This window comes from Geosmithia morbida (assembly GCF_012550715.1).
Source record: "Geosmithia morbida isolate 1262 chromosome Unknown scaffold_18, whole genome shotgun sequence".
NCBI lineage: Eukaryota > Fungi > Ascomycota > Sordariomycetes > Hypocreales > Bionectriaceae > Geosmithia > Geosmithia morbida.
The window spans coordinates 278,956-304,745 of NW_023336205.1; the positions used below are offsets into that span (position 1 = coordinate 278,956).

A 25,790-nucleotide genomic window follows, 5' to 3' on the forward strand; every position below is an offset into this window, starting at 1 on the left:
CCGGGGTAACTCTCAAGTATTCTTGTTCGCCTGACCCTATCCCCATGTGATCGCCCGTTTGGTTACACCCATTCGGGGCTCGCTCGCTATTGAAAACATCCCCAGTCCTATTTCTAGGACGGCCACCCCCGTTTTCGTCACCCTCACCCCTAGTAACCTCCATGATTTTCATATCTACGCGACTCTTGACCCTGATCTATGTGAGCCTGGTATTTGCCGGTGAAAATGTCCTCGCTGAGCCCGGGGACGTCAGCATTGAGTCGAGGGAGGCCGAGCCTTCAGAGGTGACAGACCTCCATCCACGCGCCTTGTGGCCCGATTTTGACCCCTTCTACCGGAACCCTACAGGGTTAGAGGATGTGGCACCCGGAACGATCATACGCTCGCGTCGCATCTTCCCCGCCTTCTTCGGTTTCATTCCTGACCCTATCGAAGCGTGGCAGCTGCTGTACCGCACCACGGCCGTCAACGGTTCAGCTATCACCACGGCCACCACCATCTTCAAGCCGCTGAACCCTAGGAAGGACCGGCTCGTCGCCTTCCACACGGCCTACGACTCGTCTAGCAACATCTGCAGCCCCAGCTACACTTACCAGCTCGGCGCCATGCCGCTAGAGTGGATCACCGGCATCGAGCGTCTCGTCCTTGAGGCGTATCTCCTGTCCGGCTATATTGTTGCCTCGCCTGACTATGAAGGCCCCGATGCTGCCTTTGCTGTCGGACGCCTTCAGGGAAAGGCCGCTCTTGATGGAATCCGTGCGGTCGGCAACTTTGCTGACGAGCTGGGCTTCTCGTCCACGACCCCTCCCGTCGTGGGTGTCGGATACTCTGGAGGATCTATCCCCGTTGGATGGGCAGCGGAGTTGCAGCCGTCGTACGCGCCCGAGATTGACATCCGCGGCTGGGCTCTCGGAGGCACCCCCGCCTCCTTGAGCGCCACGCTCACCTTTATTGACAACACGCTCTACGCTGGCTTCGCTCCTGTGGCCATCAACGGTCTCTCTAAGGCCAGTGCCTACGGCAAGAAGATGAACGCCCTTATAGACCGCGTTCTGACTTCGTATGGACGCGCGGTCCTGGATGCCATCAATACAGTCTGCTCACATCAGGCTGTCGTTCTTTTCGTCGAACAAAGCATCTTCTCCAAGAGCTTCCAGTCCCTAGGTCTCGCACTCTTGCAAGACCCGACCATAGTCAGCATACTGGATGACACGGTCCTGGGGGCTGCCAAGTCAGGGACTCCTTCCGCCCCGGTGCACATGTATCATAGCAGCAAGGACCAGATCATCCCCTATGACCCTGCTTCGAAGACTGCTGAGTCGTGGTGCGCTAAGGGCGGCAACGTTGAGTTCGTCACCCTGGCCGCCGGTGGGCACGTCACCTCCGAGCCTATCGGCTTTCCTGGCACGCTGAGATTTGTTTCCGATGCCTTTGACGGAAGGCTGGAGTTGGGCTGCAGGCGCACCTCTATCTTCAATGACACCCTGGATCCTCTAGCCCTGGCACTTGGCCTCGAGCCCGTTGGTTCCCGGCTTATCGAGCTGATTGCTGCCGTCGGCAAGGGTGATTCTAACCTGAGCCAAAGCCTCGAGCCTCTCAACGTCGACGTCAGTTGGAACACTAGTATCAGAGGGCACGGAGTTCGCTGACTGGGAATTCCGGTCCTCTGACGAGAGACATATGTATACAATCATTGCTGTAGTTTCTGGTTTTGTATTTGACTGGATAATAAGGCAGTGCACTTTGGAATACCTATCTCGTGGCCTTTGCTCTTCGAGTGCCGTGATGAGTCTGTCTGCCGATCTCTATAAGACACATGTTTATCTGTCTTGATTGAGATGTTGAGCCACCTTTTATCACCATGATCTCTGAACGAGTTATGTATCTTGTCCTGTCTTTCCAGTAGACCGTCTGAGACCTGTGCACCGCCATGCTAGCGAGGCTTCGATATTCTGGCAGGGTCCAGAGAGAAGCACGTAACTGTCCCATGATGATGTAGAGGAGTGGCAGGTCTGGGGTTCGCGGGCCGAAGGAGACAGGAAACTGAAATAGTCCGATTCCCCCACCTAAATGTGAGTGTATGAATGGGGCTTTATTTTTCGATCCCCTTCGGACGTGACTGAATCTCACCCTGCTATGTCGGCCCAAGTAATGATGGTATTGGCATTTGCAATAGACGAATCGGGCGTACTCCTACCATCCTGGGCCACGTATTTTGCTTGGCCAATGTCCTGCCAATGGCCTATCCACTGCAAACACATACATATGTGGTGAGCCACATAATCAGGAATGGCAGCCTCCTGCGTTGCTATCAGACGCAGCGGGTACATGACCAGAATGGCGAAGACAGTACATGAATGTGCTTGCCGTCGGAGCAGGTTCATAGCGCTCTGTGGCAGCCTCTCGAGAGGTCTGGGTGGGCCGGACGCACGCAATAATCGCAAGTGAAGAATTAATTGGCATACGAATCAATGCTGTCGTCGATCTTACAAAGAATGCATCGCGATATCTGCTTACGGGGGCTTCCGGTAGCTCGGTTGTGTGATAGTGTCGAAATGTCGAGTCTGTATGAGACTTGTAGCCCAGACAGTGCCGTCCTATACGAACACTTGCGCTGCACAACTTGACAAAGGGATGTTCGTTAGTACCAGTGCACGTAAAAGTGAAGTCGGAACGTTGTACTGATAGCACTTGCTGGCCTTGTCTCGTCGCACTGGCACATGCAGGTCAGAACGAAGAGTGCTTGAACGCTGGATACAAGCCGACTCGCCTTGTTTTCTGCGAAGTTTGCATGTACTACAATCCCTAGATACGCCATAATAACAATACGCAACGTGGCTGTGAAATGGGCAGAAGAAATGATGTCTTCTTCGGCGTATGGCTGGGGAAGAAGCCATTGTTGCGGCAGATAAAGTCCGTCGGCGCCGGACGAAGCCGGATTTAAGATCCATTAACAGGACCCCGCAGCATCTTGTATGACTTATGTATCCAGGTAGTATTCAAACATGGTGGCGTAAGATTTCACCACGTCAGCTTCCGTTGGACTTGTATTGACAGGTGTTCTCACCAGGGCACTTCGAACACTGTTTCGATCTTGTATTGTACGAATTGGAGGCAGCTGAACCTGATTAGGGGTTAGGGCTGTAGGGTTATAGAAACTGTTGAAAGAGCATATGAAGCCCCACGACACTCGGTGTAAGTGGGCGTCTTAATATCTTCCTCCAACTCCGCATTGCTTGTTCAATGTCCTGCAAAGCATGAATGACTTGTCCCGTATCGTCAAACTGACCACGCCAACAACCCTCGGAGAGGCTATTTCTCTAAATAGTCGCTCCACCTCATACCCATCAAGCTCACTATAAGGCTCCCCTGGGTACATGATAGAGTATAGCACGGAACCGAAGGAAACGATTTTGTCTCCATGAATGAGGCGTATCCATCGAGCTAAAGCTGTGACTGATACCCCATTATGCCCCTCTCATATCCGCGTGTGTTCCCCATCTTCCCCGCATCTGCACCCCCTTCCTGGATATACAAGCATCCGGGGAAGTGCGGTACATTGAGATCATGTTCAACGCAATATGTCAGAGTCCCTTCTACGCCGTCGAACCTGATTACACGAAAAGAAGATATTCTTATACTCGATAATGAGCAACAAACGAAGCTGGGATGAGGCCGACGCCGAAAGTGATACCGTGTGGGGCCCGGCCGGCTCATGGAGCAACTCCGCGCCAGGGCCGACCTTAGGCTCGGCCATTCCCCAGATCTCTCGGAAGATTAAGGCCTGCACGGCCTGTCGGAAGCACAAAGTGAGCCTTATTCTCGAGGAAACGTATCAGTTGGCTGTTTCTAAATGTACCTTGTCAGATAAAATGTGTTATGGACGGGTCGGGACCGCCATGCAAGCGCTGCGCGGAGAGAGATCTCGGCTGCACTCTGAACAAGAACCTTCAAACGTTGCTGAGTGAAGGAAATGAGTACGGCGTCCAGCTGAGAACAGGAATCATATGATCTCCTAACACTCTTGTCTTCAAATCTAGGTTCTCCCAAGCCATGGCTGTCGATATGGAAATGTTACATGCACAGCTATACCGTATCACTGAGAAGCTTGGCCTGTCGCCGCCTCCACGTCTACAGAGCATCAAGACATCTGACCTTCCCGCGCCCATCTCTGGAGAGTCAAGCGACAGTAGCCACCGGGGTACCCACGCTACCAGTGACATTGGTCCTTCGTGCGACAACTCACCTGTCCTACTCCCCGAAGATGACACCGGTCTCCCTCATGTACCCATCCACTCGCTGTACCGGTTGACCAAGCTGAGGGCACTGCGGTCACCCCAGGCGGACCCGGGTCGACCAGATGACAGAGCCGGTGGAGGGGCAGGTATTTCAAACGGTAGTATCACAGGTCACACAGACTCTTCAAACGACGCAGTGGACGACCTGGTATCTCGCGGGCAGCTCGCCCTAGATGATGCAGAGCGTCTGTTCCGTATGTACATGGATCATCTAGACCACTTCATGTACGGTATCGGTGGTGCATACGCTACGCTGGACGCACTACGTCGCGGGAGTCGATTATTGGCAGTGAGCATATTCACTGTGGCGGCACTCCACATGACGGACACGGGAGAGTCGCCAACATCAGCACCACCAGGCTTGTACGGAACTTGCATGGGCGAACTACGCCATCTAATGGCCGCGACACTGTTCCAGCGCCGAATGGACCACGATGATGTGCGGGCAATGTGTATCGCCTCGTACTGGCTGTCTGACGTGAGCTGGAACCTCTCCGGGTATGCCATCCGACGAGCGGCGGGTCTCAACCTAGCGGGTCAGCATGTACGTGCCGTTCAGACGGGCGCGCCTGATGCCGTCGACGCCGTGCGTCTATGGTACGTACTGTACATCTGCGATCAGCACTTGTCGACGCTGTACGGGCGGCATGCCATGATCCGATACGATGATGATGCTGCCCTGAGCGGGTGGGAGGCCTTCCGTCAAGCGGAATCGGCTACGGACGAAGACCAGCGCTTGGCCAGCCAAGTAGCTCTGCTGAACATAATGCAGCGTATGCGCGCGGTAGACGACACTCCCGCAACCGTCCTGGCCGTACATACGACCGGGTTTGGACGACAACTTGACCGTTGGTTGGCCCACTGGTCCGTCGTCGTGCCCGCACGGCATAATCATATAGGCGGGTTTCCGCGTAACGGCGTCCTGCTGCATTACCATTTCGCCACGCTGCATCTGCACGCGCAGGTGTTCCAGGGAGCTGATGCCAAGGCGGTGGCGGCGACAACAATCGCCGGACCGGTACGTGATTCGGCTGTAGCAGCAGTCACGGCCGCGACGGCCATCGTCGAGATGCTTATTACCAACCCTGAGATGCGACCCGCCCTCGTCGGCATGCCATCCTACATGCATGCAATGACGGGCTACGCCTGTATGTTCCTGGCACGCCTGGCCACGCAGCCTCATCTAGACGATGTGGTACAGACATCTGTTGTTGTCGGCTTGGTAAAACGGCTGATTGCGTTGTACAGATCTGCTCCCGTGGGTCGCTGGCACCTCGTCAAGCTCATGGGGGACGGTCTAGATAAAATTATTGCCAAATTGCAGGATACTGCGGACAATAGCAATGTCACGGCTGAAACTCTAGGCAACGCAGGTATCGATTTTACCAAGATGGACCTCGCGGGGTTTGACGCAGCATTGGAGAGTGATGCTCTGTTTTATTCCTTTGATGATGACGCCAATATCTCGGGTTTATTCTAGCGATCCTTTGCTTAATCTGTTTTACTGTAAATTGCATATTCCAACAGAATACTCTCCCAAGTCAAGGACACCTTGTCATAGGAAAACATGGTTCGGTTTGTGACGTTATGGGACTTGCCACTACGTAGAAATACGGAGTAAACCTGACGGCAGCAATGATTAAGGTGTTGGGGGGGGGGGGGGGGGGGGGGGGGGCTCGGGTGTAACAAAGCATCTTAGAAATCAAGTGGTCTATAGAAGTTTCCAGGAGTTAACATCGAGCTATTATTCGTTTCGGTGTTGACGGCGCTTCATGTGCTTCACATATGGCCGATCTACACTCCCGGTAAGAAGTCCGTGTAGGCTGCGGGCCACTCGTCTAGAAGTCCGATTCACACAACCAAGTACAGAGAATGAATCAAAACCGAGATCTGGTGTGCAAGAACAAATGAAGAAGAACCGATTGAGAAGTTTCCGAATAAGAAGGGAAAGAAGATCATAAGAAATATCTGGAAGCACATCTTGTTCCTTGGACTACGGCACATCTTGCAGTCTGTGGACGGGCGCCTCGAGCGTCTGGCCACAGAACTACATTGACGTGCTGCAGATCCACCGTATAGACCGTGACACGCCTTCCGAAGAAGTCATGCGTGCCCTGCACGAGCTCGTCGTCTCTGGTGAAGTGCGGTGCCTTGGTGCCTCAAGCATGCACGCCTGGGAGCTTGCACGTCTGCTGTACACGACGCAGATGCACGACTAAACGCAGTTCATCGACATGCAGCCATTTTACAATCTACTCTACTGCTCTACCACGAGGAGGAGCGTGAGATGCCATCATTTTGTGAGGCCACCGGCGTCGGTGTCATTTCTCGGAGCCCCCTCGGCCGCGGAATACTGTCGAAGCCGCGTAGTGTGGCCACCTCCTCTCAGAGTCTTGGCAGCGCCTCGGATATCAAGACAGAGGAGTGGTTTGCTGATTCCAGTCTGGGTATTGTGGATGCCGTTCAGCAGGTTGCCTAGTCTAAGGGCGTCAGCATGCCCCAGGTTGCTACGGATTGAGTCCTACGCAAGGGTTGCTGTCATATTCGTAGGCTCAACACTGTCGAATGCATTTAGCAAGCTGTAAGCTCGCTAGATGTTCAATTGACGGGTGAATATTATGCTCTTTCGGAGAAGGGATACTGTCCTAAGAGTAGTAAGAGAGGCATTTGAATGCGGTGCATCTTATCACGGACGGTCTCGGCCTGCCCTGAAATAGACGGCACATATATCCAACACTTTCTTCCTGCCCTGCAGTGTGTGTGTTCTGCACATGCAACATGATTCTTCAGGTTTCTGGCACTCCCAGCCTTTAAAATCCGAACTAGCTTTATCGGTATACACTACCATCTACTATCTCCCTTCAGCTGCCAGCTTCTTCTCCGTGTCGGCCAGTACGCCAAGCGTGTCAACGGACCACTTCTTCATTGCCTCCGGAATATCCTGATACGGCTTGCGCATATGGAAAGCAGCCTCGTCCACAATCCCGATGTCCTTACCAAGGTACCACCAGGCACCGTATTTTGTGCACCCGAGGCCCTTCTTGCAGGCCCACTCCGCATTGGCCACGAGATCCTGCAGAGCAGCAGCCTCCTCGAGCCGGCCTTCCTTCCACAGGTCGAAGACGCGCGCAGTCGATCGGGGAAACACATTGCCCATTCCCGTAACGCACCCGTTGCCGCCCGCATGAAGTGTCGGGAGCAGGTAGTCGCTGCTGCCACCGTAGACGCCAAAGTGCGACGGCAGAAACCGCGATGTCAGCCGTGTAAGCTTTCCTAAGTTGCCGCATGTAAGCTTTGTCGCCACGATGTTAGGATGGGCAGCCAGAGTTGCAATCTGGTCCGAGTCGAGATCGACGCCGGCCGTGACCCCGGGAAACTATTTCATGTAAGTAAGCGGTATTCACACTAGAAACCTGAGGGAACTTGGAGGCGATGACCAAATACATACATTGTATATGATGATAGGGATTGGACTTGTATCAGCGACGTCACGGTAGTATCCCACCAGAGCGTCCGACGACAGCGCCTTGGCCCAGTAACTGGGGGGTAGGAGCAGGCCCCAGAGGGCGCCAGCCTCGGCAGCCTCCTGGGCGCACAGGGCAGTCTCGGCTGTACTTTGGGCTGAGATCCCTGCGACGAGGGGGTACTCTGAGAGGCCCATGTCGACGAGGGCTCGCTTGGCATTGGCGATTATCTGCCTGCGCTCATCGCGCGTCAGAAGGGCCAGCTCGCCGTTGGTGCCGAGATAGACGAGGCCGTGCATGCCACTGCTGGCGAGGTGCTGGCAGTGGCGGTACATGGCAGGCAGGTCAACGGTTTGGCTGGGCGTGGTGTTGTAGAGGGTGATGACGGGAGTGTAGACGCCGGCCGGGAGGGGCCGGGCCTTGGGAGAGCCAATCTTGGACATGGTGATGATTCTGGAACTATGATAGCTACTTCCCAGTTCATACTCGATGTTTACATTGGTCTGATGGTTCACATTAGAGGTTGGAACATCGGTCATTTGTATCTAGAGTAAGAGTTCGGAGTTGTCTCCGAGCGGGGCAGCTACAAGGAATTTTGCATTCATGTATTAAGACGGAGTATTACACGAACGTGTTTGAATACGTTACGAAGCGTGCGTAAATCAGTGTACATATCTAAAAGAAACACCCGTGACCTCCCCGCGGTTCTCAGCTTCCTCCAATCTCGCATTCTCCCTCTTAAGACGAGACTTTATGAACAGCGCCATGAGACCACAGACGACGCAAGCGCCGCTCATGACGCCCCCACCAGCATAGTATCGCGGCTTCTGCGAATCGGGAAACATGTACGACGTGTAAAAGTGCGCAACACCGGCAGACATGAAGTTGACAATGGCCAGCGCGGCAGCACGTTTTGCACGGGGTCGCGGCAGCGAAGCGCTCACCCAGCTGACGCATAGGTTATACGGGGCGTACGTCCCAGCCGTCATGAGGAACATGGAGACGTAGCGGCCCGCCGTGGAGGGGACAAACATGGCCAGCATGTTCCCTAGGAGGCCAGCGGCCATCGGCAGAGCAGTGTGGTACCCCCTCTCTTTGCTGGCGGACGCGTGGAACGATACGGCAAGCGAGACGAAGAAGGCGAAGAAATAGGGCGGCGACGTGAGCAGGAGCGTTTTCGTGCTGTCGTACCCCAGTGTACCGACAATAGAGGGGAAGAAGTTGTTGAACGACTGTGCCGTTATGAGCGCCATCTGCATCGCGACGAAAAGGTACAGCTTCGGGTCTGCCAGGGCCCGCAGCAGCCCGCGGTACACGGAGTCGGCATCCTCGTCTGCCAGGCCGGCATTCTCCTTGCGGATGCGCCACTCGGCATAGAGCTGCAGGTCCCGGCCGATGAAGACATGGCGGCTCTGCAGTGGGTAGTCAGTCAGGACGGGGACAAGGAGGATGGCGATGCCGACCGTCATGGAGCCCTCGATGATGAAGAGCCACGACCACGAGGGCCGACCGGCAACGTCTTGCATACGGTCGGTGACTGAGACGAGTTAGACAGGCAGATGGCAGGGATCCGGACGCAAATACCTACTCCCTGCGGCAATGAGGCCCGAAAAGGCAGTGGCGAGCATGTTTCCTCCATACAGTATTGCGACGCGCGGCGGCAGCTCGCGCCGATTATACCAGCAGCTCATGAGGACGAAGACGGCAGGCAGGAAGGGTGCTTCCACAAGGCCCAGTAGGAACCGCACAGAAGCCAGTTCGGCGAAGTCGCGGGTGAAGCCCTGACACATGGACAGGATTCCCCACAGCGCAGTGATGAGGCAGATGTAGTACGACGGGCGCACCTTTCCGATAATCATGTTGGACGGCACCTGGGTGATGATATAGCCGACGTAGAAGAGGAGGAGGCACGTGTTGTACTGCGCATTGGACAGGTTGAGAGAGTCTGTGATGCCGACAATCTTAGAGCTGGCAATGTTGTTGCGGTCCAGAATGTTGAGCAGGAAGAGCAGGAAGACGGCAGGCATAAGCGTCACATCCAGTCGATGCACAAGCCTCTTCTCCATCATCTCCCTATCGTCATCGTTGAGCTCACCCAGCTCTTCTGGGAGAGGGAGCTCATCGGGCTGCAGGACAGCCACGTCGGGCTTCTCGCAGTGCTCGGCAGACTTGATGTCCATTGCGTAAAGCAGGCTACAATATGGGCCTCAAGTAGAGCTGAACTTCCGTCTTTCAGGAGATTCACGGCTTTTATTTATACCATTGCACGATCCCGTACCACACCATCTGATGAGGGGGGCGTCTCGGCCACAAGTCCGGTTCAACTTACACCGGCTATCGGTATCCCGAACCCCAGATTTCCCCCGCATACCCCAGATGGTGTTACTGCCCCATCCACGCAGCTGGCATCTTGGCTATTCCCGCATGATGCTCATCACGTCGTGGCCCTCTCACTTCGTAGCAGCGACGTTCGCCTCCTCCACGGCCCTGCGGTTCACAGGCGTCAGAGGTTCACCACCATCCCCCACTACAGCCTCGATATTTCGCATGGCAAAAAGCTCAAAGTTGATGCGCGTGTCAAGAGCACCACCACCGATATGTGGAGTAAGCGTGACGTTCTCCATGGCTGCGAGAATGGGGTTGATATGTGGCTCGTTCGCGTGAACATCCAGTCCCGCGGCGGAAAGACGACCGCTCTGCAGGGCCGAAATGAGGACTTCCTCGTCTACCACCTCACCACGAGCCGTGTTGACCAATCTGGCACCATTTTTCATAGCAGCGAATGCAGAAGCGTCCATGAGTCCCCGCGTGTGTGGGTTCAGCGGGATGTGCAGACTCACGCAGTCCGAAACGGAGAGCAGGCCGTGCAACGTAGGATGAAACGTAGCCTGCAGTGCCTCTTCGACGTCGACTGGTGCACGAACAATATCGTAGTAATGGATCTTCATCCCCAGACCGTTGGGACCAGCCTTCCGCGCCAGTTTCCTGCTGATGGACCCCAGCCCGACGATACCAAGCACGTGTCCCCGCGGGTTGGCGGATATAGTGGCCAGGAGCTTATGCGCTGCTGTGAAAGCCTCGGGATCGCACGTCCGCGCCGCCAACTGTCCGCGCGTAAAGTTGCGAAACACGGAGAGAATCATGTACAGCGCCGAGTCAGAGACGGCCTCGTCGCTCGCTCCCGCCCCGTTGGCGTACCATATCCCCCTGCGACCCAGGGACTCCACGTCAGCCCAGTTGAAACCGGCACCGGCTGAGGCAAAGATGCGCACGGAACTGGGGAGAAGGGAGATGAGCTCGTCGTCCCACTGGCCCATTTCGCCGCCTGTTTGGAAGTGTGGACGGAACAAGGCGGAGAAGTCGCCGAAGCACTTGTCCTGGAGTGCTTGGATGAATGACTCACGATCCAAACAGTCATTGTGCACTACTGTGAAGCGTTCTGAGAAGGTGGCGTATTCTTGATGGTTGTACTTGATCGGCTCGCCGAGGTGGAGGACGATGGGTTTGGCCATGTTGAAGAGAAGTCTTTTTTTTTTGGTATTTTTTTCTTCTTTTTTTTGTATTCCTTCTCCTTCCTCTTCTTCCTTGAAGTGATGATATTGAAAATCAAGGACGACAAGAATTGACTCATTCGAGGGGTAAGATTCCACTTCTCACTTGAATGCATCCCGTTCAAGTTCCCGATCGGAGTTGATTGTGGACCCCTCGGCAAGAAGTCCGAGGTTCAAGTCAATGTTTACGACGCGACGCTGCAACCAATTGATCAACTGAGTGTTGAAAATTATCAGCTTGCAGAAGTCCTTCATTGACGAAGGAAACTCTCAAACACTGTCAGTCATGAATCTTCTCAGTCGTGCTGACCTTGCTGCGCACAACTCGCGCGATGACTGCTGGATGGCGGTGCACACCAAAGTATGGGATCTGACTTCGTTCATCGATGAGCATCCTGGTGGTGCACAGGGTGAGCAACCCACACATAAAGCAACACTCACCGACAGCTTTCTGATTGATGGACAGTCCTTCTTAACTGTGCAGGTCGCGACGCAACGGCCGAGTTTGACAAGATCCATGCACCGGGTCTTCTAGAGGCTAACCTCCCCACCGAAAAATGTCGTGGTATCTTGGACGAGGCGGAAGAGGAGGAGGTCGATAGAAAGGAAGGGCCCAGAGTCGACTCCGATGATGTCGCAATGGCGAACCTTCAAGCGCTCATCAACGCTGCCGACTTTGAAGACGCCGCGCGACAGCATCTCACCCCCAAGACATGGGCATTCTACTCGTCCGCAGCAACAGATCTGGTGACCCATCAGCAAAACAAGTCGTTTCTCCGGCGCATCATGGTCCAGCCACGCATCTTGCGCAATGTAAGCGCTGTGGATACGCGGCGCACCATCCTAGGCTGCGCCTCCGATGCTCCCTTCTTCATCAGCCCCGCCGCCATGGCTCGTCTTGCCCACCCAGACGGTGAACTTGCCCTCGCCCGTGCCGCCGCATCAGAGGGGCTTATTCAGTGCATTTCCAACAATGCTTCGTTCCCTCTATCTAGTATCGTGCAAGCCGCGCCACCAGGGCACCCATTCTTTTTCCAGCTGTACGTCAACCGCGACCGGGCACAGACAACGACCCTGCTCCACCAGGCGCGCGACCTAGGTATCCGTGCTGTCTTTGTCACGGTCGATGCCCCTGTACCCGGCAAACGCGAGGCAGACGAGCGTGTTTCCGTTGCGAACGCACCAGTGCAGGCTGCTGCCATCAGCGGTGCAACTGCTACACAGGATGAAAAGGGCGGTGGCTTGGGCCGTCTGATGGCCCAGTATATCGACAAGGCCCTCACATGGGATGACCTAGCGTGGATACGACGAGAGTCGTCTGTCCCCCTTGTTCTCAAGGGCGTACAGTCCATCGAAGATGCCCAGCGCGCTACAGATGTGGGCGTCGATGGTATCATGCTGTCTAATCACGGTGGTCGGTCGCTCGACACAGCGCAGCCGGCTATTCTCAACCTGCTAGAGCTGCGGCTGCGCTGTCCTGATGTCTTTTCCAAGCTAGAGGTCTATGTCGACGGAGGATTTGAGCGTGGTGTCGATATCCTCAAGGCTGTTGCTCTGGGGGCTACTGCCGTTGGGATCGGACGGCCGTATCTATACTCGCTCGTGTATGGACAAGAGGGTGCACAGCACTTGACACAAAGTGAGTTGACAGTCTTCTTTCCTTTTTTTTCTCCATGCCCTCTCTCCTCAATTGTTCCTCGCGCGCCTCATATCGTTTGCGCCATTTTCTATGATTGTGAGTATTCACTAACTCCCGCCGCAGTCCTCAAAGATGAAATTGAAAACTCCATGCGCCTTTTGGGAGCCACGGGCCTTGACCAACTAGGCCCAGACATGCTCAACACGGCCGACATTGAGCGCCATCTCCGTGATATGAGTAGATTCAAACCAATAATCAGAACCACCAAATTATAGATTCTAAACTTTCAGCTACGGTGTGAATGAAACTTGGTGTTCTGGCACCGGGTAACTGCCGACATGAATGGGTCTATGACATATGCGGTCAGTCAAGTGCATATATCGTAGACCTGGCCAGCTTAGAATCCATCCCACGCATCATCTGCATAGTAATCAATCTTATCCATCACCTTGAGACCGTAATAGTCATCCCTTTCCGCCGCTCATTTGGGCCTTGTGGCATTAAAAGCTGCCGCTCAGAGTTCGTCTACCCCCTTGTGTAGCCAATGATCGTTTAGCGTTGCACGTATTTCCCGATTCGGAAACCGTTGCGCCGGGAGTGGGACTCCGTAGGCCGGTGGAGCTTTTGGGCGGGAAAAGGTATCATGATGAGTTTCGCCAAAGTGCTTCTGGGGGGTTAGAATTGTATAAATGTGAGTTCATTTGAATGCTCGTGCAAGACGGATCTAAGGCGCGGAATAAAGTTGCAAAATCTGAGATGCACTTTGTTGCCGATATGTATAAGGTGAGCATGTTCCCGCTGGTAGGTGGATGGTCAATCAACTCTGAGCATCAAGCTACAACCACCAGCACACTTACCTTTTACATCTTCATACAACCGTCAGCATGCCGCCACAGAACTAAGCCGTTTGGTTGAAGGAACCCAAGGCCCAAGGAAGAGTCGGCCCTAGCCTCTTCCCCACTTGTGGACCGGACGACGTCTTGCTCAGGATCCACGCCGTGGCCATCAACCCGGCCGAGGTAATCGTCCAGAAGGGAGACATAACAGTGAAGAAGGAAGTACCCTGCTGTCATAAGTTCTGACAGCGCCGGTAAGGTGCACTCGTTCGGGTCCAACGTCGACAATTTCGCCCCAGGGGACCGTGTCATGGGTGTCTTTGCTGGGGCCATGACAGCTGACTACTCGCAGGTGACGTTTCAGCGCTACGCCGCAACAAAAGCGCGCCTTGTGTGCAAGATCCCAGACTCCATGGCCTATAAAGACACCGTGGTGTTGCCGCTGGCTATAAGCTCGGCGGCCGATGCGCTTTTCCCAGAGACGGGCATCGAATTGTCCTTACCCTAGCTCACGGCGACGCCCAAGCCCAACGGCAAGATCGTTGTTATCTGGGGTGGCAGCTCCAGCATCGGCACATCGACCACGTAGCTTCTCGTCTCGGCCGGATACATGGTTACCACTGTTGTTGGTACTCGCAACCAGGACCTCGGTCGCTCCGTCGGTATCACTCACGTCTTCGACCACACATCCCCATGTGCCATTGAGGACATTTCCAAAGAGCTTTCCCGGGTTGACATTGTTGGTGTCCTCGCTGCTATTGTGTCCGAGCCAGTTCTGGAAAGGTCGTTCGAAATATTCTTGAAGCTCGGGTCCGAGGGCCAGCTAGGCTCTCTTCAGCCAATTACCTTCCCTCCACCCGTCGAGGTTCCTGAAGGTGCGACACTGAAAGGAGGCAAGTTGCAACCGATTTTCTCCTTATTCGTGCATGTGGGCTAGCAACTGGAATATAGCCAATGGTGGGTGCATCTTCGGCAAGGACACGGTCCGTTCATCTGGAACGATTGGCTCCCATATGTGATAAGCAACAAACTTCATCAATATCGCACCGGCTCCTTTGGTATACGGTAAGGGGCTGGACAAGGCGCAGGGTGCCATCGACTGGTACCATGAGGGTGTTTGGGGAGAAGGTTGCTGTCAAGGTAGACTGATGCGGCTCGGCGCATTTAAATTGGCAGGCTCAAACCCAAATGAGGGCTGATTGATAAATACTGAAGGAACATGGCTGAAGCGAGCTATGAAGATGCAACCGAGATGCAACAAAGATCTACGCGTAGTCCAGAATTTAAAAGAAAAGAAAAAAAGAAGAAGAGAAAAAGAGGGATTTCTGCATCACTCGTACGAGATCAAATGCAACGTGAAATGTGGAAATGTGGAAATGTGAAAAGAAAAAAGAAAAATTCATGGAAGGAATGAAATGTTGATCGGTCGCACCTTCCGCACAATTCGAGTGACGACGGTAGCTCCTGCCGGATTGACCGGGATCGTTCCTTCCCTATTTTCACGGAGAAACAACACACGTCACGACCAATTTACTTGTCTCCCAGGCTCGTACGAGTATTTTCCTTTTTCCTCTTCGACTTTCCCTTCGCCCTTTTTTCTCCTTGATAGGCAGAACAGAGCGGCACACAAGGAAGTACAAGGGCGGCGCAGCAGGTAGAGTTCTCCACATTCTCTTGTACTTTGTACACTCGTTCTCGCTCTCGTTAATATTATTTTTACTACGTACTCCAAGTTACGGGACTCGTGGCTTACGCGCACGCACCCCTGCCACACCGTGAGACACTGATCAAGCTCCCCCGCCTCCCCGAGATTGAGCTTGTGGGCTCATCACAGCCTGGATCTGTTTCTCTCTAATATACTCCTCTTTCTCTTCCATTTGAAAGCCCCTTTCCTTCTCTTACTTCCCGTTCACTACCCATAGGCAATTGAGAGGTTGCCATCGAACCAACAACGGCAATTGACTATCAAAAACACGAATACCACCACGATGACGCAAGATAACACCGCCAAGCTCCTGGAGGAGCACCAGGAAGCCGTCAAGCGCATCCAGTCCCAGGTCAAGTACTTCCACGACGAAAAGAAGCACTTTCGCGTCTACCATGGGTCCACGAGCTCCACACGCCCGGTATCCTTCAAGCGCGATTCCATTGTCGACACGAGCGACATGGGCCGTTTGTTCCCTGTGGACAAGGAGACCATGACGGTGCGCTGTGAGCCCAAGGTGCCCATGGACGAGCTGGCGGCGCACTGCCTCAAGGAGGGCGTCGTCCCCAAAATTGTCATGGAGTTCAAGGGAATCACCGTGGGCGGTGGTTTCTCGGGATTCTCTGGCGAGAGCAGCATGTATCGCTATGGCCTTTTCAGCAACACCGTATCCGACATTGAGATTGTTCTTGGTGACGGCACCCTGGAGACGGCCAGCCGTACGCACAACTCGGACCTTCTAGAGCACTCGGCCGGGAGCCTCGGAACCTTTGGCATCGTCACCCTGCTCACTGTCGAGCTCATCCCCGCCAAGCCCTACGTGCGCGTCGACCTCCAGCGGGTGGAAGAAGTGGTACGCGCGCATGAAATGTTCGAGGAGGCCGCTGCGGACCCGGACATTCACTTCATTGACGGCGTCTACTTCCGCAAGAACACGATTGTCGTCATGTACGGCAGTTTTGTCGACGAGCTGCCGGCCGGGAACTCTGCCCTTAAGAAGATGCAAGTCCATTGGTTCGCCGACACGATCGAGGACATCCTCACGCGCGAGAAGCCCACTCCGGAGTCCCCCCACTCAGTCTACATGAATGTGACCGACTACCTGTTCCGCTACGACCATGGCGCTTTCTGGGGCGGCAAGCTCGCCTTCATGCATTTCCACGTGCCGCAGAACTGGATCACACGCCGTCTGGCCGACCCCTTCCTCGACAGCCGTACTTGCTACCACGCTCTTCACAAGTCAGGTCTAGCAAGCGAATACGTCGTCCAAGATTTTGGTATCCCCGCTAACAATGTGGCCACCTTCATCGCCTTCGTCAACGAGACGCTTCCCGAGCTGCAGATCTTCCTGGCTCCCTGCATGAAGCCACGCGACATCGGGCTGATATCCCGCTTCCACCCTCGCGTCTCCGAGATTGCCGACCAGCGCCTGTTCGCCGTCGGAGTCTACGGCCGCGGCCCCCGCGACCCCCAGGCCTTCTACGACCTGAACCGCAAGCTCGAGCTGCGCAGCGCAGAGCTTCTGGGGGCCAAGCTCCTCTACGCGCGCACCTACTACACCGAGGAAGAATTCTGGACAATCTACGATCACGACATCTACAACAAGATGCGTGCCAAGTACAAGGCCGAGAGCCTCCCCACCATCTACGAGAAGCTCAAGGCCGACATGTCCACTAGTGCTGGCAAGCGCAGGCCTGTCAGGGGCATCCTCGAGACCATGTACGACAAGCTCGTGGGTAACAAGGAATATCTCCTCAAGAATTGAGGTTCCCTTTCCATACACAACCTCCCTTTTTTTGCCAAATCAAACCTTAATGTAGCGTCACCACGTCTTTTTTTGAGATACCAGATGCCGTTGTCATTGTTTTTCACCCTTTGCACTTGTCTTTTTTTTTGTGTTTGTTTTGGCCGCGGAATACCATGCCTTTGTACTTGGACTGACACACAAGAATGTGTAATGGGCTTTGTGTTGCTGCAATAAGAACCAAAAGGAAATATAAAACCGATAAAGAGCAGGGCCGTTACTGGCCATAGAGCTCATTTCAACATGGGAATGGACTAGGGTTCGTGGAAGAAACTTGCAAATATAGCTAGAAAATTCAACTTGTTACTGGAAACAGATATCTCATTCTTAGAATTCGTCAAGCAAAAACGGCAGAAACAAATAGTGTCCGAAATACGCAACATATATAGCCAAAACAATTAGCTACTTTGCAAATAGGAAAAGAAAGTAAAAGAGACAAAAAGAAGAGACAAGAGAAAAATCATCTACTACGCCGTCTTCTTCTACCGTGTCCTTCATCTTCCAACAATCCCTGACCGAGAAAGTCACCCAGGAACCTCATCAAGCCAACACGCCCATCCAGGATATCTGTCACTCCCCTGGCCATACCCTCCACATAAGTCGGGTCAGTACCACCTATATGCCAAGCGCCTCTAACGTCCCAGTCACCAGGGTGCTGTGGACGGCGTTGAAATTCGCCTTGACGCGTGGTCCACCTCCCACTCTGTCTGCCGCCACCATTTCCATCCAGCAGTTGGCCGTGACTGTCAAAGCGGTCGGGCAGAATCACAGTGTCACCATCCGAGTCCGTCATCGGCGGTTGGTATGAGGTATGACGGCGAGACAGAGCTCTACTTGGTTGGTGGAGAGAAGGGCGTGATGGGGTTACATCTTCGACTACTGACACACCTTGTTAGTCGATCACTTCGAGACGTGATTGAGGAATTTTCTTGGTACAGCAGAAGCAATCCCGATTTCTCACGCACCCTCTGTGCCTTGTCCCCTGGTCACGGTGGCATCAGGACTCACATTGTCTAGCGTGGCATCGTGGCGAGGAGTTCCCTGCGGAGGTGGAGGCGGGACGTATCCGCTCGCAGACGGGGGTTGGCCCGCTGGGGGGGGGACAGGTGCCGGCGGTGGCGGGTACCCCGTGTAGTCTTGGGGAATGTACGTTTGCTGGGGGTCGGCGGTTGGGAATTGCGTGTAACCCCCGCTCGTGGCTCCGGAACCGGGAGTGGCCGGGTAGGGAGGGTAATAGGCGCCTCCACCGGATGCGACGGGAGGTGAGCCGTGTCGAGGAGGGGGATCATCAAAGTAGTCGTCAGGTTCTTCATTGTGGCCTGCGAAAGAATGTTAGCATGCTAGATTCGTACCTTGTGGAACGGACAAGGGCCGTGGCTTACGCCTCCTAGAGCGCTGGCGGGGCGGCCGTGAGTCTTGGTCGGGATCAAAAGTCCTTTCATCTCTCTGTTCCCTCCACTCCCTCTTCTCCTGGTCCTTCTTGTCCTTGTACTCTTTAATTCCGAGGGCTGTCGCACCGGCCGCGGCCATATCGCGGATACGGCTCCTGCTCCTACTTCTCCACGAGCTCGCGTCGGTCGACTCATAATCCGACTGGCCAGGAGATCCACGTCTCTTGCGTCTCCTGTGGCGTCGCTCCTCATCCTCGTACGTCTGCTGCTCTGAGCGCTGACTTGGGCTCAGTGGACCATGGCCGTACTCGACAAGACCCAGCTGGGGCTCGGAACCAGCATCCGAGCGATGAAGGGACCTTGCCGTCGACCTGCTTCGTGTACGACTGCTCCGAGCATGGCTCGAGCGACGGTGGTTATGGCCATGGTCGCTCTCCTCATCATCACCACCCAAATCCCGGGACCGTTCGGCGGAGCGGCTCTTCTTTTTCTGGTGATGCTGATAGGCTTTTCCAGCCACACCAGCTAGAGCCGCGGCGCCACCCATTTCAGCAACACGGCGGAGCCTTGACTTGCTCCGCGATCCGCCGCGGGACTTGCTGCGAATATGGTTGGCAATTCCTGCGGTAGCTGCAGCGCCGAATGCGGCTTTAGCTGCGGTAGACAAGCTACGTCCGCGGCTCGCCGACCTTGAGTAGGGGGCGCTGCGGGCACGGGAGTGGGAGCGATGACGTCTCCTGCTACGGCCACGATGAGCCTCCTCCTTCTCTACCTTGCCAGACTTATAGTACTTGGCGGCACCGGCAGCGGCCAGGGCAACAGCGGCGACACTTAGGCCCTTCTTTAAGGAAGAATGGCTATCGGGGGAGTGGTCGTGGAAGCGATCGCCATAGGCAGAGTGCGCACGACGGAGTGCTTCGGTGCCCAAGAGGCCCAGAGTGCCTCCCGCCAGTACCTTTTGGCCACGGTGCTCGGGAAGCTCGCCATCCTCGCCCAGTCGGCTGTTGATCAGGGCGGTGAGACCGGCACCAGCTAGGGCACCAATAGCCAACTCTCGCTTGTGGTGCGGAGGGCTCTCACTGCGCTCCCTCCGAGCGAGGCGACGACGGGTACGATGATCCCCCTCGTCACTCGAGTATCCCTGATCACGGCGATAGCGATCGTAGCGAGCCAGAGCATGTGTCCTCTCACGGTCAGGGTCAAGGCGGCGTGATTCGCGGTGATAGTAGTAGTCATCGTTAAAACGGTCCCTCGGTGCAAGTTCGCGACCATGTCTGTGGTCTTTGTTCCTTAGCACCATGAAGTTGGGGTCATAGTCGTGGCGGTAGTGGTCATCGACAGCGGTCCTAGGACTCTCCGGGACGTAATGGTCGTGGCCGTGGTCGCGGTCGCGGCGATGGTGGTGCTCGGAACTGAGTTCGGGACGGGGGGTATAATACTCTGTCTCCTTACGGTAGCGCTCCACGTCGTAACCTCGGTCATGGTCCCAGTGGTCGGCATATTGGCGCTGAACCTTTACACCGTCTGGTTGGCGACTTTGGCTATCATATTCGTAGCCATCTTGCAGCTGGTAGTCGTCGTGGGAGCGGTGTTCTTTCTCGGAGTGTTGGGGGCGGTAATCCTCGCCAACCTCGACAACCTCTTGGTGCTGGTTACCGTTGCGACCAGGCTTGACCTTGTAGCGACGGACGGTAGTGCGCGAATACCCGTCGTCGTCGGACTGGTCATCGTACTCCTTATAACGGGAGCCGTGGTGAACGTCGCCCATGACGATTTCCTCAAGTATCTGAATCTGATGTGTGTGTATAACGTGTATTAGAAGTTAGGTTCAAATAGACTCGAGTCTATCTTCCGTTCTCTCTCTCTGAGTGCTTCGTCTCTCGAGGGCCAAGCATGCGGCCCAGACGGGCGATGACGACAATGGCGGGACGGCTCGAGCGGCAAAAGTGGGGAAGGAGAAAGGGCCAGCCAAAAAGGCAAAAAAAAAATAAGGTCGACGCGGCGTCGGAGATATATTATTGTTCTCAGTTTCGGTCGGGTTATATAACGGCGCTTATCTGGAACTCAAGGAGTTGTATTCGCTGTGTATGAGGTGAAGCAGGGAGAAAAGGGAAAAAAACGGAATGAACGAGAAGAAATAGAAATAGGAATTCATCAAGCCAACCCAGAAAAGGTACTACTACATAGATAGGGCTGGGGAAGGCGCAGCGGACGGGTGGTGCGTCCAACGAGGAAGGTGGGGCAAAAGTGATGATGACACATTGAGAACATGCTGGAACTCTTCGTCTTTCTCTTTTGCCTCTCTTTCTCTCGACTCGACTGCTAGTAATACTGATAACTCGTATCATCATTTTAATTATCGTACTGGTCTGCGCTATCAAGTGACGTTTTTCAAATGGAATTGAACCCATATCTGAATACCGCCAGCATCATCACGATATCTACATCAACCCATGAACCGATACACCATCCCATGACCCCCGCCAACGCACGTGCAACCTTAGTGGCGACATTCTCAATGGACGACAATCACCGTACTGCACAGTGCCAAGGCAGTACTTACCAACAGGCTGACTCTCGGAACTGTGGCGCGGCAAGTCAAGTCAAGTCCGGTGTGCCCACGCGCGACGCACAATGTACCGTCACTCGAGCATGCAGATTGAGGGGCGAGGCCGTTGGCACGAAAGCGAGAGCGAGGGCGAGGGCGATGCGCGTATTACAGCATCACGATGAGGTACACGATATAGGCTTCATCGTACGTATGCCCTGACCACCGGGTACAGGATGTAAAAGAGATGATATATAGCACTGGATCATACGGCATAGAACAGAATACAGAGTCACAGGTCACTACAAAAGAGCTGGAAAGAAATGAAAAATGTATCCTTTTTGATTCTTGAAAGAATAGTAGTACTACCAAGTAGTAGTACTATAGTAATGATTAATGACTAATCATAAACGATGCTGTCGTGTCTATCGATATCAAAGAAAAAGAGACGAGAGAAGGAACAAAAGAAAGCAAATATACCAAAGCTTATCAAAGATCGCTCCCATTTTCACTTTTGCAGAAACAGGACGAAGAAGGGAAGAAGGAGAAGCAGACTAGAGACATCGGGTCAACCAGCCCTTTGGGCCTCCCTCTTCCTCTGCTCCTCCTCGAGTATCTCCCTCTGCCTACTAGCCTGTTCCAGTCCAGCCTTGACGCCCTTCTTCCTCTGCCTGGCCTCATACCTGTCGCGACTGTTCAAGATACGCTGGACAATCTGACCGGCATTGACGTCGGCAAAAGCATGCTCGCCAATCTCGCTGTAGATGCCCATGGTCTTGGCATCCGTGTAAGGGTCGTAGGTGAGGGGCATGAAAGACGTGGGGCCGTGGTACACGACCGAGGGGGTGCCGCCCGTCGGGAGGGACTCGAGGTATATCTTGTTCGGGGAGAAGGGTGCGCCAAAGACGACGCCGCTTATATACTGTTTCAGGGTTTTTTTTTTTTTTTTTTTTTTAAATTTTCACCGTCAGTTAAGTGTCAGGTAATCCAGGGGGACAGACGGTTCCTTACCTTGCACTGCAATACACACAATCCTCTCTCAAAGCTGTTCATAATGGGGTAGTTGACCCCCTTCCACTGGTTGATCACGCCGTCCTCATGGACGCCAACGATGACGTAGGCAGGAGGGTAGTCCTTTCCGCTGTTGGCCGCCTTGCGCTCTGCCACAGCAGAACTGTTGTACCACCCACTCTGACGGGCCAGCTCTTCCTCGCGCAGAACAACTTGACGCAAGAACTCAATGTGTCCGCTGGAGAACAGGTCAAATCCGCCATCGACATACGCCACGCGCTGGCCGGGCCGCAACCCTTTACCCTCAATCGATTTGGTGAAAGATGTAGCGTTCGCCTCGGACCAGAACCACACATCCGCCCCAGGAGCCTTGGCCGTCTCGTCCGTGGCATACAGCTTCATACGCTCAAGCATGGCAGCAGCCTGAGCGCGACGCTCCTCCTCATCTCCGGGTCCCTCCTCACCCTCCACCGTATTTTGCAGCGATCGGATGAAATGCGTTTTGGTGCACAGCAGCATTCGGCCCACCAGGTCTGTCGTCGAGATCCCAGGGGACCGTTTGACCACCTTGAAGCGGCCGGCCGCCTTGACGAAGCGGTAGCAGTCGTTGCCGTCGCTGTCGGAAGTGATGTCGTCGCCGTGCACGACGTACTTGCACCCAAAGGCGGTGATGTAGTCGAGGTCCGTAACGTAGGGCGCGTGCGAAACCGTGCGCGTCACCCAGCGGCAGGCTTCGGCGGCGGCCAGTCTATAATCTTCGTCAGCTCCGAATGTCTCCCGATCGCCTACACAGCCCAGTTTTCCCTCTTTCGCCATAAACGTACCGCTCTGCTAGAGTCATGACCGTAGGCCCCTTGTTGGCCAGAATGTCTTCATCTGTGTGCACACCGGCGTAGAGCTCATCACCCAGCTGACGGGCCTGAACGACGGCACCGGCATGGCCTGCCAGGGGAGTTAATTCCAATTCTCTTCTTCTTCTTCCTCTTCCCTTTGAAATAGAGCTTATCTCAGTCAGAAGACGAGATACTCACCGTGGTGGAAAAAGTCAAAGCACCCGTCTACCCAGACGCGTCCCTCGAGGAGATCTGGCGCGGGGCTCCCATGAAGCTCAGGGTAGTACGGCGTCTGCCCCTGTGCGACGGTCGCCGCAGCACTGTCGCTAGCCATGTTGGTGAGTGTTTCTTTTTATGATAATTATGCGAGATGTTGTACAGGTCGTAACCGTGGGAGGATAGTTGTAGGGTCTCTCTTTCGTCTGGCGATGGCGGTGTCGAGGGGGTTTTAGCATTTGTAAAGGACGCGCAGATCGATGGCGGGGGTGGGGAAAGGAGCTTTTGTTCAACGTTTTATCATTAGTGGTGGCGGGATTAGAGCAAGTGTAACTATGCCAGGCTTTCAATTGTCTGTTATTATGCTATACTCGCGTTCGTCAAACGGCAATCCCCTGTCCTTTTCATATCGCGGTGGTCGATAATCAAGAATTGGCCGGTAACAATTTCATTATACAAATTGCAAATTACTGCTATCTCCTCATCTACACTAAACAGTAACACCCCCCGAATTCAACTGCCTAGGCTCCCCGGCCGCCTCAAACACACCACCCTTGAGCCTGCGCAGACCCTGGGCGGTACTCTTTCCCGGCGCCGTCCAAGTGACATTGGCACCCAGGCTCTTGAGAAAGGCGACAGTGCTGTTGTCGTAGCTGTACTCAAACTCCACCTGGCTTGGCGAGAGCTGGTCGTGCAGGCGGGGCTTTGCGAGCGCCTCGGCAACGGTAAGATCGCCATCAATGACATGGAGGATGTTCTGGACCGTGGCCGTGGTGATGCGGCTACCTCCGGCGGCACCGATGCTGAAGTACAGTTCGCCCTCGGGAGACTCGAGTATGACGGGGGAGATGGATGAGAGGGGGCGCTTGCCGGGGCGGATGAAATTAGCCTCACTGGGGATGTAGCCAAAGGCATTGGACACGCCGGGAATGCTGAAGTCGTTCATCTCATCGTTCATGATGACACCCGTCTCGGGGACGACGACGCGTGATCCAAACAGGAGGTTGACGGTCGTGGTAAGCGACAGAGACATGCCACTGGCGTCGGCAGTGACAATATGCGATGTTCCGGGCGTCTCAATCGATTCGAGACCCTCGGGGTCGTAGTATGCCACGGGGTACGTGTGGTCATCCGAGATCTTGGAGCGGATCTCAGCACCCGTCTTGGGATCCAGCATCTCGGCGAGGTACTCGTCCAGGCCATCGACAAACGACGGGTCGCCAAGGTTAGCCCTCTGACCGTAGGCGAAGCGCAGGGCCTCGTCGAGATAGTGGGTCGAGATGTTGACTGCGGCAGGGTCACCCAGGTTGTCGTAGCCGCTGAGAATGTTGAGAGCACTCAGGGCGACGACACCACCAGAGGGTGCATTCGTGGCCGTGGCCAGGTGGTCGTGGTACTTGATCTGGGCAGGCTTACGCAGGGCGACAGTGTAGTTGGCCAGGTCCTCCAGGACCATGTTTCCCTTGTGCTGGCGCAGGGCCGTGATGGTGGCGTTGGCAATGGGACCCGTGTAAAAGGCGTCGACGCCCTCCTTGGCAATCGTCTCGAGCGTGTCGGCGTACCGCTTGCGCGTCAGGGTGTCGCCCAAACCCACGAGTGTGCCGTTGGGCGCAAAGTCAATGGCCCAAGATGGGTCCTCAACCAAGAACGAGCTGTCATCCACGCTGGCAATGTACCGAACTAGGTCAGCGTTGACCTCGAAGCCGTATCGAGCCAGCTTGATGGCGGGAGCGACATCGTGCGCCCACGGCAGGACAGCATGCTTGTGGATGCGCTCGAGACCCCTCAGTTCACCGGGAATACCACTTCAAAATTGTATGTTAGTAATCGGTTTGGCTCAATTGCATGAATGAGAAGCACTCGGCTTACCTAGCCAGTCCGCCATAAAGACTGGCATCGGTGTTGTTGGCAAACATGTTCTCGTATGCGGCTGCAGGCGCCGTCTCACGAAAATCAATGGCCTCGTAGGAGCCATTGCTCGTCCTCAGAATGCCAAAACCTCCCCCACCAATGCCGCTATGGTACATGTTGGTGACGCCAACGCACAGAACAGTGCCAATCATGGCATCAGCAGCATTGCCTCCATCCTTGAGCAGCTGAGCACCAACCTCGGAGCAGACCTTGTTCTCGCTGGCCACAGCACCGAGGCGATCACCAGCCGCCGTAGTAGGAGCTGCAGCTGCCCAGGGAAGGGTAGCTGCCAGAAGAGCCGGCATAAGCAGACTGATACCCATCGTGGTTGGAGAGGGGTGAGGGTGAGGGCGGGGATAAGGGCAATTTGGAATTGGCTCAATGGACAAGACCAAGTCGTCGAATGGGAAAAGAGAGAGGAGGGCGTGAGAGGGGAGCACTAGATAACAAAAACATCAGGCGGGCGGCAATCGGCGCCTAGTTATATCAGCCGAGGACGGTTGCGCCATCTCTATGCGATTGTGCATTATTAGCTCTAGCGGAGCTGATTCCCTGCCAAAAACAAGGGCCTTTTGGAGATGTA

At 54.7% G+C, this 25,790-nt stretch overlaps 13 protein-coding genes across 13 annotated transcripts; 7 read left to right on the forward strand and 6 right to left on the reverse strand.

Annotated features, from left to right (window-relative positions):
- Window positions 1–161: 161 nt before the first annotated feature.
- GMORB2_3458 (Secretory lipase) lies at window positions 162–1,649 on the forward strand (the record flags this gene model as incomplete). Its single annotated transcript, XM_035465434.1, has 1 exon — window positions 162–1,649. One exon carries the CDS (start codon window positions 162–164, stop codon window positions 1,647–1,649), a length of 1,488 nt encoding a protein of 495 aa, XP_035318699.1.
- A 2,404-nt stretch (window positions 1,650–4,053) lies between these two features.
- Window positions 4,054–5,778, forward strand: GMORB2_3459 (Fungal trans; the record flags this gene model as incomplete). Its single annotated transcript, XM_035465435.1, has 1 exon — window positions 4,054–5,778. One exon carries the CDS (start codon window positions 4,054–4,056, stop codon window positions 5,776–5,778), a length of 1,725 nt encoding a protein of 574 aa, XP_035318700.1.
- A 305-nt stretch (window positions 5,779–6,083) lies between these two features.
- GMORB2_3460 (aryl-alcohol dehydrogenase) lies at window positions 6,084–6,517 on the forward strand (the record flags this gene model as incomplete). The annotated part of the gene is made up of 2 exons (XM_035465436.1): window positions 6,084–6,103; window positions 6,310–6,517. 2 exons carry the CDS (start codon window positions 6,084–6,086, stop codon window positions 6,515–6,517), a joined length of 228 nt encoding a protein of 75 aa, XP_035318701.1.
- Window positions 6,518–6,585: 68 nt separating this feature from the next.
- GMORB2_3461 (Aldo/keto reductase family) lies at window positions 6,586–6,777 on the forward strand (the record flags this gene model as incomplete). Its single annotated transcript, XM_035465437.1, has 1 exon — window positions 6,586–6,777. One exon carries the CDS (start codon window positions 6,586–6,588, stop codon window positions 6,775–6,777), a length of 192 nt encoding a protein of 63 aa, XP_035318702.1.
- Window positions 6,778–7,149: 372 nt separating this feature from the next.
- GMORB2_3462 (4-hydroxy-2-oxoglutarate aldolase) lies at window positions 7,150–8,205 on the reverse strand (the record flags this gene model as incomplete). Its single annotated transcript, XM_035465438.1, has 2 exons — window positions 7,150–7,674; window positions 7,747–8,205. The coding sequence occupies 2 exons, from the start codon at window positions 8,203–8,205 to the stop codon at window positions 7,150–7,152; spliced, it is 984 nt and encodes a 327-aa protein (XP_035318703.1).
- A 219-nt stretch (window positions 8,206–8,424) lies between these two features.
- GMORB2_3463 (transporter) lies at window positions 8,425–9,942 on the reverse strand (the record flags this gene model as incomplete). The annotated part of the gene is made up of 2 exons (XM_035465439.1): window positions 8,425–9,299; window positions 9,351–9,942. The coding sequence occupies 2 exons, from the start codon at window positions 9,940–9,942 to the stop codon at window positions 8,425–8,427; spliced, it is 1,467 nt and encodes a 488-aa protein (XP_035318704.1).
- Window positions 9,943–10,212: 270 nt separating this feature from the next.
- On the reverse strand, window positions 10,213–11,274 carry GMORB2_3464 (Phosphoglycerate dehydrogenase or related dehydrogenase; the record flags this gene model as incomplete). Its single annotated transcript, XM_035465440.1, has 1 exon — window positions 10,213–11,274. One exon carries the CDS (start codon window positions 11,272–11,274, stop codon window positions 10,213–10,215), a length of 1,062 nt encoding a protein of 353 aa, XP_035318705.1.
- Window positions 11,275–11,599: 325 nt separating this feature from the next.
- On the forward strand, window positions 11,600–13,227 carry GMORB2_3465 (L-lactate dehydrogenase (cytochrome); the record flags this gene model as incomplete). Its single annotated transcript, XM_035465441.1, has 3 exons — window positions 11,600–11,723; window positions 11,780–12,952; window positions 13,076–13,227. 3 exons carry the CDS (start codon window positions 11,600–11,602, stop codon window positions 13,225–13,227), a joined length of 1,449 nt encoding a protein of 482 aa, XP_035318706.1.
- An 871-nt stretch (window positions 13,228–14,098) lies between these two features.
- Window positions 14,099–14,377, forward strand: GMORB2_3466 (uncharacterized protein; the record flags this gene model as incomplete). Its single annotated transcript, XM_035465442.1, has 2 exons — window positions 14,099–14,221; window positions 14,315–14,377. 2 exons carry the CDS (start codon window positions 14,099–14,101, stop codon window positions 14,375–14,377), a joined length of 186 nt encoding a protein of 61 aa, XP_035318707.1.
- Window positions 14,378–15,776: 1,399 nt separating this feature from the next.
- On the forward strand, window positions 15,777–17,258 carry GMORB2_3467 (Delta24-sterol reductase; the record flags this gene model as incomplete). The annotated part of the gene is made up of 1 exon (XM_035465443.1): window positions 15,777–17,258. One exon carries the CDS (start codon window positions 15,777–15,779, stop codon window positions 17,256–17,258), a length of 1,482 nt encoding a protein of 493 aa, XP_035318708.1.
- Window positions 17,259–18,254: 996 nt separating this feature from the next.
- Window positions 18,255–20,456, reverse strand: GMORB2_3468 (uncharacterized protein; the record flags this gene model as incomplete). The annotated part of the gene is made up of 3 exons (XM_035465444.1): window positions 18,255–18,616; window positions 18,680–19,392; window positions 19,480–20,456. 3 exons carry the CDS (start codon window positions 20,454–20,456, stop codon window positions 18,255–18,257), a joined length of 2,052 nt encoding a protein of 683 aa, XP_035318709.1.
- A 1,348-nt stretch (window positions 20,457–21,804) lies between these two features.
- Window positions 21,805–23,414, reverse strand: GMORB2_3469 (ethanolamine-phosphate cytidylyltransferase; the record flags this gene model as incomplete). Its single annotated transcript, XM_035465445.1, has 4 exons — window positions 21,805–22,150; window positions 22,267–22,995; window positions 23,072–23,189; window positions 23,279–23,414. 4 exons carry the CDS (start codon window positions 23,412–23,414, stop codon window positions 21,805–21,807), a joined length of 1,329 nt encoding a protein of 442 aa, XP_035318710.1.
- A 372-nt stretch (window positions 23,415–23,786) lies between these two features.
- Window positions 23,787–25,530, reverse strand: GMORB2_3470 (gamma-glutamyltranspeptidase / glutathione hydrolase; the record flags this gene model as incomplete). The annotated part of the gene is made up of 2 exons (XM_035465446.1): window positions 23,787–25,101; window positions 25,166–25,530. 2 exons carry the CDS (start codon window positions 25,528–25,530, stop codon window positions 23,787–23,789), a joined length of 1,680 nt encoding a protein of 559 aa, XP_035318711.1.
- Window positions 25,531–25,790: the final 260 nt, after the last annotated feature.